Below are 15,879 nucleotides of genomic sequence, written 5' to 3'. Positions count from 1 at the left end.
GATTATAAAAGATAAATAAACGGCAGATTATTTCTATTTATTTACTTTATTATTTAAATTAATCAAAAAGATATTTAAAAAAATGTAAAAAATATGATTCTTGACTTGTAGAAAATCTCTTCTGAATATTTAAATTAATTTTTCTCAAGTTTGGAACTTGAATATCAAATTTTTTACAGCTGTTAAAATATTAGAAAATTGGTTAAATTCTTCTTATGCGTGGTGTGAGAGGGAGAATCCATTAATTATTCCATTGTAAAATCTGTCTTTAAATCCAATTGTGACCTTTAGAGTGTTTTATTAAGTTTTGTGATTTTTTTAAAAAGTGAGGTTAGGATTTTGTGGTTTTCAAAATGACTTGGTAAATATATTCTTCCTAACATAATTAATTATAAGTGTACATTTTAAATTATTTGTTTATAATTATAACCTAAGAATCATTGCTTATTGCTTTTTTTTAAAATATCTGTTTAAACATAACCTATAACATTTTTCATCTATAAATTTTCCAAAAAATATATTTTTTTAGGATTTCGCATAAGAGAAATTTTCTGACACCAACTCAGAGGCCAAGTTCTGCACCTCCTCTAATTTCTGCAACTGAGGATACAGACCTGGATTTCGCGGTGCAAAAATTAATCTAGTAAGATAGTAAATAATAAAATTTTTAATATTAATTTTCAACCAAAAAGATCATTTTTAAACTAATAAGATTAATTTGCTAACGAAGACGATGATTTTTCAACAAAATACATGGATTTTCAACTAAAAAGATCAATTTTGTCAAGCAAAAATTGACTAATTAAAGTTTTAATTAAAATAAATTAATTTTCAACCTAAGAAATAGAATTTTAAATAAAAAAGTTCACTTTTCATGAAAAGAAAAGAATTTTAAACTAAAATGAGGAATTATTTACCCAACAAAATTTGTGAACCAAAAAGGTTAATTTCTTTACCATGAAAATGGTAATTAAAAATAATTTTCAACAAAAAAGTCCAATTTTTATTTAAAAAAAAATAACGAAAATAAGGAATTCTTGATTAAAAAAACTTCATTTTCAACCAAAAAAGACGAATTTTAAACTAAAGAAGATAGATTTTCAACGAAACACGGAGCAGTTGAATTTTCAGTTATAAAAAATTAATTTAAGATATAACATTTCCACAAAAAAGTTAATTTTTCATCGAAGGAAAAGAATTTGCAACTAAAATAAAGAATTTTTAGCAAGAGAAAAATGAATTTCCAAATAAGAAGGTGCATTTTTTACCTGAATGACGATTTTTCAACAAACGCATGAATTTTTAACTAATGAAGATCAATTTTGAAATCAAAATAGAATTTTTGCATTTGCAGTAAAAAAAAAATAATTAAAAAAATAATTTTCAAACAACAAAATTTCAACGTAATAGTTGAACTTTTATCAAAAAAATAAATAAAATAATAATAAAAAACGAAAATAATGAATCGTTGACCAAAAAACTTCATTTTCGGCAAAAAAAAGAAGAATTTTCAACTAAATTACATAGATTTTCAACGAAACACGGAGCAGTTAAATTTGTAGTCGGAAAAAACTAATTTTTTTAACTTAATTTTTAACTAAAGAAGATAAATTTTTAACTCAAATGTAATTTTTGCATGCAATGAAAAACAATTATTAAAAAAAATCGTTTTCAACGAAATAGTTAAACTTTTATTCAAAGAAATTAAAGTTTGAACTAAAATGAGAAATCGTTAACTAAAAAAAAAGAAAGAATTTTCAGCAAAATACTTGATTTTTTAAGTAAATAAGATAAATTTTGGTACAAAAATAGAATAAGTGTATTGCAATTAAAAGAAACTAATTTTTAACAAACAAAAAAAAAGAATTTTAAGTAAAATTGATAAATTTTCATGCAAGGAAATACATTTTCAAATAAAATAAGAAATTTCTATAAAAAAATGGATTTTTTATCATAAATGTTAATTTTTTTCCAAAAAAAAAGATGACATTTTAACAAAATGCATGATTTTAAAATTAAAGAAGATAGATTTTCAATAAAACACGGAGTGGTTACATTTTCAGTTGACGAAAATTAATTCTAAACCAAAAAAATATTATTTTCAATAAAATAGTTACATTTTTAACAAACAAAAAATAACATTTTTAACTAAACTGAGGAATATTTAATCTCAGAAAGATGAATTTTCAACCAAAAAGGCAAATTTTTTACAAAAAAGAAGGATTTTTAACAAATACCATGAATTTTGAACTTAAGAAGATCAATTTTGAATTAAAAATGGAATATTTGTATTTGCAGCAAAAAAAATTATTTAAAAAAATCATTAAAAAAAAATTTCTACGGAATAGTTAAACTTTTATCCAAAGAAATTAAGGTTGTAACTAAAATTAGAAATCTTTAACAAAAAATAGAATTGTCAGCAAAATAATTGAATTTTTAATTAAATAAGGTAAATTTTAGAACAAAAATAGAATAGTTATATTCCAATTAAAAGAAACTAATTAAAAAAAAAAAAATAAAATAAAATAATTTTCAATAAAATTGTTAAATTTTCATCCAAAGAAATAAATTTTCAGCAAAATACTTTAATTTATATTGCAATTAAAAGAAAATAATTTTTAACAAAGAAAAAAAACATTTTCAATCAAATTGTTCAATTTTCATCCAAAAAATAAATTTTCAACTAAAATAAGGTATTTATATAAAAAAAATGTTTTTTTTTTATCACAAATGTTAATTTTTTTTTTAAAAGATGAAATTTTAACAAAATGCATGGTTTTAAATTTCAAGAAGATGGATTTTCTATAAAACACTGAGTGGTTTTGATTTAAAAATGAAATATTTGTATTTTCAGTAAAACAAATTAATTAAAAAAATAATTTTCAAAGAAAAAAACAATTTTTTTAACGAAATAGTTAAACTTTTATCCAAAGAAATTAAATTTTTAACTAAAATGAGAAATATTTAACAAAAAAGAAGAATTGTCTGCAAAATACTTGAATTTTTAAGTAAATAAGATAAATTTTGGAATAAAAATAGAATCGTTATATAGCAATTGAAAGAAAATAATTTTTAATGAACAAAAAATTTTTTTAATAAAATTGTTAAATTTTCATCCAAAGAAATAAAATTTCAACTAAAATAAGGAATTTATAACAACAAAAAATGAATTTCCAATCACAAATGTTAATTTTTTTTCAAAAAAAAGACGAAATTTTAACAAAATAGTTACATTTTTTACCGAAGAAATAAAATTTTTTAACTGAAATGAGGAATCTTTAACCACAGAAAGATGAATTTTCAACCAAGAAGGTAAATTTTTTCCAAAAAAGACGGATTTTCAAAATAACAGGAATTTTCAGCTAAAGAAGATAAATTTTGAAGTCAAAATGGAATATTTGTATTTGCAGTAAAAAAATATTTATTAACAGAATTTTTTTTAAACAAAAAAATGTCAACGAAATAGTTACACTTTTATCTGAAGAAATTAAATTTTTAACTAAAATGAGAAATCTTTAACTAAAAAAAAAAGAATTTTCAGCAAAATACTTGAATTTTTAAGTAAATAAGATAAATTTTGGAACAAAAATAGAATAGTTGTATTGCAATTATAAAAAAAATTTTAACAAACAAAATAATTTTCAATAAAATTGTTAAATTTTCATCGAAAAAAATAAATTTTCAACTAAAATAAGGAATTTGTAAAAAAAAGATGAATTTTTAACCAAATACATGATTTTTCAATTAAAGAAGATAGGTTTTCAACAAAACACGGAGTAGTTAAATTTTCAGTTGAAAAAAATTAATTTTAAACAAAACTAAAAAAATAATTTTCAACAAAATAGTCCAAGAAATAAATTTTTTAACTAAAATGTGGAATTTTTTATCAAAAACACGGATTTTGAACTAAAGAAGATAAATTTTGAACCTAAAATAGAATAGTTCTATTGAGAGTTAAAAGAAATTAATTTTCAGCAACAATTAATTAAAAAAAAAAATAATAATTTTCAACAAAATATTTACATTTTTAACCAAAGAAATACATTTTTTAACTAAAATCAGGAATTTTTAACAAAACAAAAAATGAATTTTCAACTACGAAGGTTAATTTTTCACCATAAAAGACGAATTTTCTACAAAATATACAAATTTCCAATTAAAGAAGATAAATTTTCAATTCAAAATAAAATAGTTATATTTACAGTTAATAAAATCAATTTTCAACGACAACGAAAAATAATTTTCAACCAAAGAAAAAATATACTTTTTAACGAAATAGTTCAATTTTTAACCAAGAAAATAACATTTTTAACTAAAATGTGGAATCATTAACAAAAAATTTTTATTAAAATACTTGAATTTTCAAGTAAATAAGATGAATTTTTTACCAAAAATATAATAGTTGTATTAAAGTTACAAAAAATTTTTTAACCAAATAGTTAAATTTTTATCAAAAGAAAATAATTTTCGACTATAATGAGGAATTTATAACAAAACAAAATTGAATTTTCAGTTAAAAATAAAAAAAGTTAAAAGAAATAAATAAAAAAGGACTTTCAATAAAATAGTTAAATTTTTAGCTAAAGTAATAAATTTTCAACTAAAGAAGATAAATTTTGAACCCAAAGTGGAATAATTGTATTTACAGTTTAAAAAATTAATTTTCAACGACGAAAAATAATTTTCAAAAAAGAAAAAAAATACTTTTTAACAAAATAGTTACATTTTTCACAAAAAAAAAAATAAAATTTTTAACTTAAATGAGGAATCATTTAACCACAAAAATTAATTTCCAGGAAAATACTTGAATTTTCAAACAAATAAGATACATTTTAGACCAAAAAGGATTAAAAAAGGTTAAAAAAAGTTTAAAAAGGATTTAAAAAAATATTTTTAAATTTTCATCAAAAGAAATTAATTTTCGATTAAATGAGGAATTTATAACAAAAAAAAAGAAAAAATAATTTTCATCTAAGAAGATTAATTTTTATCTAAAAAAGACGACATTTCAACTGAAGAAGGTAGATTTTCAGCAAGACATGGAGTAGTTAAATTTTCAGTTAAAAAAAACTACTATTAAACAAAAAATTTTTTTAAAGAAAAAAGTTGATTTTTCACCTAAAGAAAAGAATTTTCAATTAAAATGAGAAATCTTTAGCCATAGATTATTGAATTTTCAAACAAAAAATTGTCTAACAAAAAAGACGAATTTTTAACAAAATATATGAATTTTCAAGTGAAGATGATAAATTTTAAAACTAAAATTAATTTTTAGGAACAAAAAATAATTTTCAAACAAAAAAATACAACTTTCAACAAAATAGTTCAATTTTTACTCAAAGAAATGAATTTTCAACCAAGAAGGTTAATTTTTCACCATAAAAGGCGAATTTTCAACAAAATAGATGAATTTTTAACTAAATAAGAACAAAGAAGAATGTTTAACAAAAGAATTAAATTTTTATACAAAGAAAATTCTAATTAAAATGAGGAATCTTTAATAAAAGAAATGAATTTTAAAATTTGAAGGATCATATTTGACAAAAAAAGATGAATGTGCAACTAAAAGAGACATATTTTCAAAAAACACGAAGTAGTTAAAATGCCAGTCAAAACAAAATAGATTTTCAGCAAAATACAATTATTTTCAGCAAATTAGGTAAATTTTTATATAACAAAAATGAATTTTCAAAGAAAATGGGGGATCTAACAAAAAAATGAATTTTCAACTATAATGAGGAATATTTATTTAAAAAAAAAAACAGAATTTTCAACCAAAAAGATTAATTTTCTATCCAAAAAGACGAATTTTCGACAAAATACATCAATTTTGAACTAAAGGAGACAGCTTTTTAACGAATCACGATTAGCTACATTTTCAGTTAAAAACAATGAATTTTTAATTAAAAAAAAAAAACAGAATTTTCAACAAAATAGTTAAATTTTTATCAAAAAAATAAATTTCTAACTAAAATGAAGAATCTTTAACAAAAAAAAAAAAAAATTTAAATCAAGGTTAATTTTTTTACGAAATAAATGACAAATTTTCAACAAAATACATTAATTTTCAACTAATAAATATACATTTTTGATTGAAATTGAAATAGTTGAAAAAATTAATTTTTAATCATGCAAAACGAATATTTAACAAAATAATTAAATTTTCAACGAAAGAAATAAATTTTTAATAAGAACTAAAGAAGAGAAATCGACAAAAAAAACACTGAGTAGTTACATTTTTATTAACTAAAAAATTAATAAGAAAACAAATTTAACAGAATAGGTTAATTTTTAAACAAATAAACGAATTTTTAACAATGCCAAACGAAGATTCAACAAATAGCTACATTTTTAACCAAAGAAATGAATTTTTAACTATCGTAAGGAATATTTAATAAAAAAATTAAATTAAAAATTAAATTGTTTGTTAAATTTCATCAATTATTATCTAACGCAGTGAAAAGTGGTCAAAAAGTTGACTATTTCTGAAAAAACGGCCACTTTCTAGCATTATTTAAAGACCTTTTCAATAAAGATAATAAAAAATGGATTATACAATTATTTTTCTAAGATTAAGTGGACGATTTTCTGTATTTCTTGATCAATTTTATTGAAACGATTATCTAAGCCAATAACTCAGCCAGTAGCGCTTCGGCTTCATAGCCAAAAGGTTGCGTGTTTGATTCTCGCTACCTTCACTTTTTTTATTTAATAATATGTTTATAAATATATAATCTTTTTTATAATTACTTTTTTCACGAAAAAACTTTTATTTTATTTATCATATTTTGCGGGAACAAATTTATTTTCTGTAAATGTTATTAATTCTTTTCACTATATTTACTAATTATATTTCAAATTAGATGTACAAAAGAGGTTTTTATAACCTTGTATTTAATAAGGTGAACAATGAGTTTTTACAAGAGCAAGATTTTCTTGAAGTGACTATTGGAAAACGCATTTGATTATTAGAACTAATATAATTTCTAGAAAATAAATTTGTTTGCGAAAAACATGATAAAGTTAAGAAATTCAGTTTTTACTTGAAAAAAGGAATTAAAAAATTATTATTTGCATAATTTTAGATTATTCAACGGAATAAAATATATAAACATTTTAATAAATAAAAAATAAGATAAAAAAAGGGAGCAGGCAAGAGAATCGAACAAGAAGAACAAAACAAAATAAGAGAGTTTATTACAGAAAAAACAGGAATCTACTATTTAAAAAACTCTACCACTTTTAGTAAGACCTGATTTTTAAATTTGGCTTTGTTTCTGTTTATTTATTGAATGCAAAGAGTGGTAAACAGGGCAATTTTACATTTTTTTTCTCTTCAGGAACGATTGACAAATATCAATAAATATATTTAATCAATAACCTGCATTATAATCAACTTAATTGTTATAAACAAATTAAGTCAACAAATAAAGAACGGAGTGGTTGGCAACCATATATAAAATTATAATTATGATAAACAATTATCATAAAGAAATAATATATTCTTAATATTCTGAAACTTTCCCGTCTTTTTCAGTTTCATTGTTTGATATTTTTGTAAAAATAGCAGATTCTTATTACCAGTTGTTAAAACAAAAGCAAAATGTTATTTTCGCGCAGAATATTTGATTTTTTCACGTGAGTTTTCCTCTAAATGCGTTAATAAAAATTTTTTAAATCTGTTTTACACGCTCTGCAATCTTATGCAATCCCATGCACTCTTTTGCAATTCCATGTACCCTTTTGCAATCCCATGCACCCTTTTTGCAATCCCATGCACCCTTTTTGCAATCCCATGCACTTTTTAATGTTTTTTTCGTTTGTGATAGCTGTCCGCCATTTACTTGTTTACTTCATCTGGTTATTAAAATGAAGTTAATTATTATGTAAAATGCCCTTTTTAACACACTTTGCGTTAAATGAATAAATATAAACAATGCTAAATGTAAAAATCGCTTCTCACAGATCTCTTAAAATTTTATTTAACTAAAATTTAGATAAATAAATTGTAAATTCGATGAAAACTGAAGGCTGTAGACTTTTTTCAATAGTTTTAAGACAGGCCTCAAAATAATATTTTTAAATATTCAGTATCGAGGACTCTGTCAGAAAAATGATAAAGGAGATGAAAAAATATTTATCGGCAATCGGAAGTTTGGACGAAGCAGATCAACATCTCACGACAAATTTAATTAATTACGACCTTGTCCACGTGAGCAAAGATTTCCTTAAAATAGTCGAGGACTATCATTCCGTGACGACTCAGGTACTGAAAAACCTCTGATTGAACAAACATTTCTATTAAAATTTATGGCTTTAATTTTACAATTATTCAGGGTAAACCTCCCTACAATGGATAATGGAACCTAAAATGGATAATCATTCATTAACAACAAAATAACAGCAAAATTGAATTATAGTTTATGAACACGTATAGTGTCTTACCTATAAATTAAATTAATTATTCTAAATGCATTAGTGTTTTTAATTAATGATCATCCGCTGTGGGTTGCATTGTCCACTTTAGGGGGTTCCCCCTAATCTTTCGTTACGAAAATTCTTCCAGGTTGGCAAGAGTGTTCAGGACCTGGTCCTCCATTGTGAAAAAACTTTTATCGAGCCCTTGAAAAAACTCCGTGACGAGTTTTCTGTGATTTCGGTCGAATTAGCAAAACGAGAAGAACTCGTAACGAACTGGAAAACTTGCTACTCGCGAATGAAGAAATTGCAGGAAAAAAAGGACAAAACAGCGCATTACATCGCTAAACTCGAAAGGGAACGCGACCTCGAAGAGTCGACTGCAAAAAAGCTAAAAAATTTCCACTCCGAATTACTTCAGGAACTCCAGACTTTTCTCAATAAGAGACTCGATTATATCAAACCTAGTGTACATGCCTTAATTATGATTCACCTCGAACATTACGGAAGTACGACGAACACTTTCACACATATAATGCCTTCGGAATCAGTGAGTAGAACTAAAATTTCGGACGAAGAGTTCCAGCAATTAATCTCGACGCAGGTTAATCGAATAAAAGGATTAACGATCGTTAAAGATCATTAATGCGAAATTAAGAATAATTATTAATTAAATTTTTTCGAGGGGTTAATTACTCCTGCAATCTGGATTACATGCTCTGTAATTTTATGTAATCCCACACACTCCTTTGCAATCCTATGCACTTTTTTGCAAACCCATGCACCTCTTTACAAACCCACGCACTTATTTGCAAAACCCGTGAAATCTTTTACTATGTCAATAACCCCTTAAGAAAAAATATTATAGGAACTTCAGTATTGCTCTATATTGATTTCTCCACAATGATTGTCTTATATTTTTTCGCGATTCTAGGAAAATCACTGTAAAAAACAATTATAATAAAATCAATATAAAAGTAAACAATGTTGAAATATTGAAAAAGCCGATGCAAAAAATTACAAGTATTTCCAATCTTTTTCAATCCGATACAATCTTGCAATTTATTGCCATTTATTTTACACCAGAAATTCCAGTAATTAACCTCTCGATTTTTTAAATTCCAAAGAACGGTCTTGACATTGTTGCTGAAATTATTTTTATAATTGATTGTTTTTGTAGTCTTCAGGTTGCTTGTAATTTACAAAATATGTTTATAAAAATGTTCTGAAGGGAATGGGCGTATCTTGCGATTCTATTGTACTTAGAATTAAGCGAACTTGTAATTATAAAAAATGAGCCATAATTGTGAAGTTAGAATTTCGCGCCAAAATTACAGAGAGTTACATAACCTCTACAATAAAATAAAAGTTTGTTCTAAAAATGATTTAGATTTTTCTGATTTGTTTAATCTCGATTTTTTATAGGTACTTTTCCTCAAAAGCATTAACCATTTTCGTTGTTTTAGACAATTTTAGGGTAATCAATTGAGTACTTCCATTACGCCATGAAATTTCAAAATGGCCTAATACCTCATGCATAGCACTCTCGTTTTATACATTGAATAGCATGCAATGTACTTTTCGAGGACCAATAATGGTTTTATTTAAAAAAAATGGTATTTTCGTGTTTTATTGTGGGTTGTGCGAAAAAGCATGGCAGGGACTGTGGAATATGATTCAATAAAATTCCAACATAAAATAGATAAATTTCCCACAAGGCTGTAGCAATTTAGTTGAAACTTTCAAATCTAATTGCCTCATTTTACTCAACAGAACAGCATTATATATTTTTAAAATACTTAGCTGTACTCCGATTTTCAAAAAAAAAATGTAAATGCAGAGGGAAAAAGTGTTTACTTTGATAATTGTTGCGTAATATGAAAGTTTCGAATGTTTAGTTGAAGTTACCATTTTAAAATTTCAATTTACATAAAAAATATTAAATTGCACAGTTCTTTCCTCTGCATGATTACTTTAATCTAAAAAGGATTACTTCTTAGTGTTTGAAACTGATTTCGCTAATATCGGTTGAAAAATCCTCTATCTTCAGCGAGCGTAGAGATCTAAATTATCAATTGCACTGAGTTTATCACAATGACAGACCTTCACTTCACCAGATAAACTCAAAAAGTATTCACTAGACATTTTCAATTGGCCAATAAATACAATTCTTTAATTAGGATAATACACGCGACCCAATGTATACAATGTTTTGTTATCCCTGAGGTGTGTAGACATTTTGAAATGACGTCACAAGTGTAAATACTCAATTACCTACTTCAAGTCTGGTGGGGGAAATCCAAAATGTCTGCACGCCGGTGGCCAAACAATAATCCCAATTATATAGAAAAAATCAACTTAGGACAGTTGCAGGGTCAAATTAAAATCTGGCTTTTCTTGTGTTCCTATATAATTAAGGAAGAATCTCCATTCGTTTCTCTCTGTGATCTTCCCTTGTAATAAAAAAGGAGGCTTAAGGTGTGGTGACAAAAAAAAGGATAGAAATTTTCTCATTTATTTTGAGCGGACTTCAACTGCAACTACAAAAACAGGTGGGCGTTCACAAGATCGCTGGCCGCTTGGGCCAGCACGATTTCTAAGCATGGGGTCGTTTGGCCATCAGAAGTCTGTCGATGACGATACGGAGATAGAAGACAGCATAAATAAGGAGGTTTTTGGTGAAACTTAACGAGAGCTTCTCTCAGTGATGGCTCCCACACTAGTCCTAATTTTATGGATACTGATCCTTCCACGCCTGTCTCATTTGAGCATCCGTCTAAACCCGCGAAGACACCTGTCAAGAGACCGGCTGAAGGCTTGCGAGAACATGACAACTCAAACAAATCCAGGCATATGGAACTGAATAATTCACCATCTAACCACGTGAATCTCAGACCGAGAAACATGAACTCGAAATATAATAAGGGCCGATTTACCGTGGAAATAGACTCGACTAGTAATCCTCCCATTCATATTTTCTCTTTAGGGATAATCTTACACAAAAACTTTAAAGACGAAGTAATTGAATGTAAAAAGAAGGGACTGGGTAGAACCACAATCCTTTGCAGAACTGGCTCCGGAGCCAATAGAATTGTAGACAATTTGGAAAAGATATGTCCTAACCTTAAAGCTTTCATTCCTATCTTTAGAGTTATGCGTGTGGGTATTATTAGAGGGGTCCCTATTGATCTGACCATGGAAGAATTGACGAAGTATGCCATCAGCTTCGTCCCCATTCTTGCGGCTAAAAGATTCGACTGGAAGGATAAAGAGGGAAAACTATTCCTGGTACTACAGGCCTAGTGACATTTGACGGACAAACGCTTCCTCAGGACATTAAACCGTACTTCCACTTCTGTTGAGTTGATCCCCATATCACTCAACCAAAAATCTGCTATGGTTGCTTTAGACATGGGCATGTCAAAAATATCTGTAAAAACCGACGATGCCTTTACTGTGGTGGAAAGCCCCATGAAGAGGGACAACTTTGCCCTAAAGAATCGGAACCCCCTCTATGTCAAAACGGCAACGGCCCCCACTGGGCTAGTGATAAAAAATGCCCCAAATTTATTTCTGAAAAAGAAATCGGAAAAATTGCAGCCTATCGTAATATTTCGATTAAATCCGCAGCCTTTATACATAATAAGGAGCGAAATTCTCCTGGTGGCATCGCAAATCTTAAACACTCAGCTCCATCTCAACAAAACGTAACTCAAGACTTCTCAAGCTAACACTTTAACTTCTCTAATTTCCCTTTTTGAGTTGGTGAAAACCTAAACTCAGATCCCATCCACACAAACTCAAATCGTGGGGAACAACACAACAATTACACAATAAATAAACCCACTGCGCCCTGGAGCCGCTTACCCTCTTCTTTTTCCTCAACCCTCTCCTCATATCCCAAAAACCTCAATTCTACTCAATCACGATCTTTCTCACATCTGCACTCTCGAGATCGTAGTCTTTTCGGTAACGGGGTTTGTTTAGAAGATCGACCTCTAAGCTCGCCTTCTAGATCTCCACTCCCCCCTCTCCAAACATCAATACTGAAAATCTTTTAAAAATGATATCTTCTCTAATGGACTTGCTTCAAAGCTTTTCTCCAATCCTTTCTCTATTTAAAAACATTAGCATTAACATAATTAGTTCCCTAACTAATACGAATATACAAAATCCAGCAAGCAAATAATTTGTAAACCTTGGATGCCTTCTGCATTTCTTGCTCTTCATAATACGATGCCTTCCTCTTACACATCCGATGGGTAATCTCAAGAAATTAAGGATTTTTCAATGGAATCGTCGTGGTATTATAAATAAAAAAGGTAACTTGGAAAGAATATTGCATAATTATGATGTCGTATTACTGAACGAAACTTGTCTTTAAAACAAAAATAATTTCTTTTTGAAAAAATTTAACAAAATTCGGAAAGACCGCCCCAATAATATTGGTGGCGGACTGATGCTCGCAATAAGAAAAGATATTCCTTTTTCCCAGGTTCCCGTCTATGAAGTTCCTGAGTATCTGGATATTGGCTCTCTCCATCCCATCTAACTGGGGAGACCTCCTCATAGTTAATGTCTACAGAAATCCTAGAGCCCCAAATAACACCATTAACCGGGAAACTTTCTTCGATTCTTACTCGGATCATTTGTCCTCTATTATCATAGGAGGAGATTTCAACTGCCACCACCAATCCTGGGGATGTGACCATTCCTCTCCGTATGGAAATAAACTGTTTAAGGCTATTGAAGATTCTACCTTTAATATTTTAAACGCTGGTTCCGCTACACGTTTTACTCGAATTAATGAAGATAAATCGGCAATAGATCTTACGATAATTTCTAGTAACCTAGCTCCGTTGAGCTCCTGCAAAGTTGAACAGGACAAAATGGGCAGTGATCACTTTCCCATCTCGATTACCTTTGAGGTTTACTTTTCTTACTACGAATTCTTTTCCCATAAATATAACCTCAAAAATAAATAAAACCTCATAAATATAAACCTCAAAATAGCAACCTGAAGGCACGCCCTTTTCGGCTCTTCAAGCCTACTTGAATCTTTTTGAGCTAATAGATAATGCCCTGCATATAGCTGGACTTAAATTTGAAAGTAGGCCTAAGCGAGACTATCCAAATTCCCCTCCATGGTGAAATGAGGAATGTACAAAATATGAGAGATTAAGAAGGGCTAAACTTGGTAGATACGGCACAATTGTACCTACGAAAATTGTCTAGATCTCCAAAAATTTGAAACTACTACTTAACGAACTTTAAAAAGAAACGAAATATCAGGCATCAGATCTTACTGCGCATCATTATCTTCCACTTACAAAACTTCTAATGTTTTGAGAAAGATTTTGGGTTTTAGACATAGATTTTTTACCTCTCCTTCACCCACTACCTCTTTAGCTAACATGGAAACCACCAAAAAAATGGAACAGTTCATTGATACATTCTGTGAGTCTAGCTCATCGACATCAGGCTGGGTCGACTCCCATGGGCGCGTGTGATCACATATACTTTTGTAGTTATCCACCTCCTTTTAGATGGCCCTACTGTAGGGGCATAAGTGGGGGTAATATTTTCTTAAAATATCTTGGCGTCGCCATTCTAGCGTTCGTTGAGGTTATGGTTTCGTCAACAAACTTCAAATTTTGCTAAGTTCAAAAAAGTTGTGTCTCGCCGTATGAACTGAAATCAGTGAAATAAGGACGTTGAAAAATAAACAAAGTTAAAGTAAATTTAAATGTTTGTGCTGTGCCAGGATGTCACTGATTTCACTTTCCTATTATAATGTGAATAAATAAAATGTTGAAAGAAGGTTACATTTCATGTGTTATGTAATTCTTCATTTATTGGAGAATTATTGCAACATTATACAAATTTATGCCGCAAAATGGTACAGGAAACAGTATTTACACATTATTCGTCTTAAACTTGTGTAATTTTGAAATAATTCGTTTATTTTCTCCAGTTTTAATTCATGCAACACATTCAAATAATATACACATTTACGTGTATGAACGCATGGATACACTTCAGTTTCCCACCTCCTTGTAGATTGCGCTAGTGTCGCTATAAGTGATCAAACGCGCCCATGGGAGTCGACCCAGCCTGATCGACATATAGAAATGGATCGGTAACGCTTTGGGGAGAACTGAAATGGGCTTTAGAGAGAGAAAAAACATATGAGATGTAGACCTGCCTTTATCTGTTTCAGGACTCTGTCAAGTGAATTGGTGGCCCCGGGTATTACCTAAATATTCTGTACGGTTAATTAAAAAAAATATGAACATAAGAAATTTGTAGTTATAATAAATTGAATTTGAAAGAACATTCATGTAAAATAACCTGTTTCAGATAGATTATTTTAAAAAATTGGCAACCTTCAATTCTTCTTGAAATTGGATGGAAAATGCTTCAATAATAATCGTTTTGTGAGTTCAAAAATAATGTAATAACTGTCAAAAACTTGAACAATATTTCTATGCCATTAAAAATAACCTTTTGTATTGCATAGGTACAAAATTTCATATTTTGAGGTTTTGTTTTTGTTGTAACATTTTTTATTTCACTATATTCAATAACTTTACTTACGTATGAAAACATATCCCCATATAAACGTTTTGATAACACCCACAAACTACACAGTCTGCCACCATTTTTTATATTTATTTACAATAAATTATAATTAAATAAATTATAAATAAATCAATTCTGAAAAGTGCGATGGACGTCACATTATTAGGGCACTCGCGACACAAAGCACAGTCTTGTGCTGCGCCAAACTTCACCCAACGAAAATCTTCTCGACCAATCAGCTTTATCTAGAAAGAGATAGATCTACATCTCATATGCTTTTTCTCTCTCTAGAGCCCATCACCGTTCTCCCCACAGCATTATCGGTCCATTTCTATATGTCGATGGTCTAGCTCCCCTCCAAATGATTTACCTCCTGTTCCACCTCTCCCTGATACTCGACCCCCCTCTGTAGAGGCCCTAGCTTCTCATCCTCTCTCCATGCCTCTTAAGCTCCAGGAGTTGAAACGGGCTATTAAAAACTCGAAAACCAAATCGTCCCCCGGATTAGATAAAATTAATTATGAAATCATTCAAAATCTCCCAGAAAATATCCTTAACCAACTCCTTATAATTTACTAATTAACTCTAGATGAAGGTTCATTCCCCGAATCGTGGAGTAAATATTTAGTCTTTCTTATTCCTAAACCGAACTCGGTTAAATTCCGGCCTATAGCACTTGCCTCCTGCTTCTTGAAACTTCTTGAAAGATTAATTACTACCCGTTTGAACTGGGGGTGTTCACAAATATTTTAATTAATGACATGCGAGAGATGGGTGTTCCTTGGAAGATAGCAGGTTCTTTAAAAATCTGGTTACAGAAATAAACGTTCAAATCAGGGCCCTTATAAATTTAAGAGAGGCCTCCTTCAGGGTTGCGTC

The 15,879-nt window shown here is 28.4% G+C and overlaps 2 protein-coding genes across 2 annotated transcripts in view; one reads left to right on the top strand and one right to left on the bottom strand.

Annotated features, from left to right (window-relative positions):
• The window catches only part of LOC117168913 (tyrosine--tRNA ligase, cytoplasmic), a 42,325-nt gene extending 31,831 nt beyond the window's left edge, over window positions 1-10,494 (bottom strand). The window contains exon 1 of the mRNA XM_033354876.1: window positions 10,412-10,494. The gene's annotated coding sequence lies outside the window, so the exon portion shown is untranslated. The remainder of the gene's footprint in view (window positions 1-10,411) is intronic.
• Window positions 108-9,189, top strand: LOC117168924 (bridging integrator 3 homolog). Its single transcript, XM_033354890.1, has 4 exons — window positions 108-361; window positions 530-643; window positions 8,092-8,266; window positions 8,567-9,189. Exons 1-4 carry the CDS (start codon window positions 354-356, stop codon window positions 9,062-9,064), a joined length of 795 nt encoding a protein of 264 aa, XP_033210781.1. The 5' UTR covers window positions 108-353; the 3' UTR covers window positions 9,065-9,189.
• Window positions 10,495-15,879: the final 5,385 nt, after the last annotated feature.

Source organism: Belonocnema kinseyi, chromosome 1 (assembly GCF_010883055.1).
Source record: "Belonocnema kinseyi isolate 2016_QV_RU_SX_M_011 chromosome 1, B_treatae_v1, whole genome shotgun sequence".
Taxonomy (NCBI): Eukaryota; Metazoa; Arthropoda; class Insecta; order Hymenoptera; family Cynipidae; genus Belonocnema; species Belonocnema kinseyi.
This window is presented reverse-complemented; position numbering and strand designations above follow the sequence as displayed.

Bases quoted from the DNA above. Each gene is read 5' to 3' on its own strand.
- LOC117168924 (XM_033354890.1), top strand. The intron at 644-8,091 runs GTAAGATAGTAA...TTAAATATTCAG, and splicing joins GCGGTGCAAAAATTAATCTA to TATCGAGGACTCTGTCAGAA. The intron at 8,267-8,566 runs GTACTGAAAAAC...AAATTCTTCCAG, and splicing joins ATCATTCCGTGACGACTCAG to GTTGGCAAGAGTGTTCAGGA.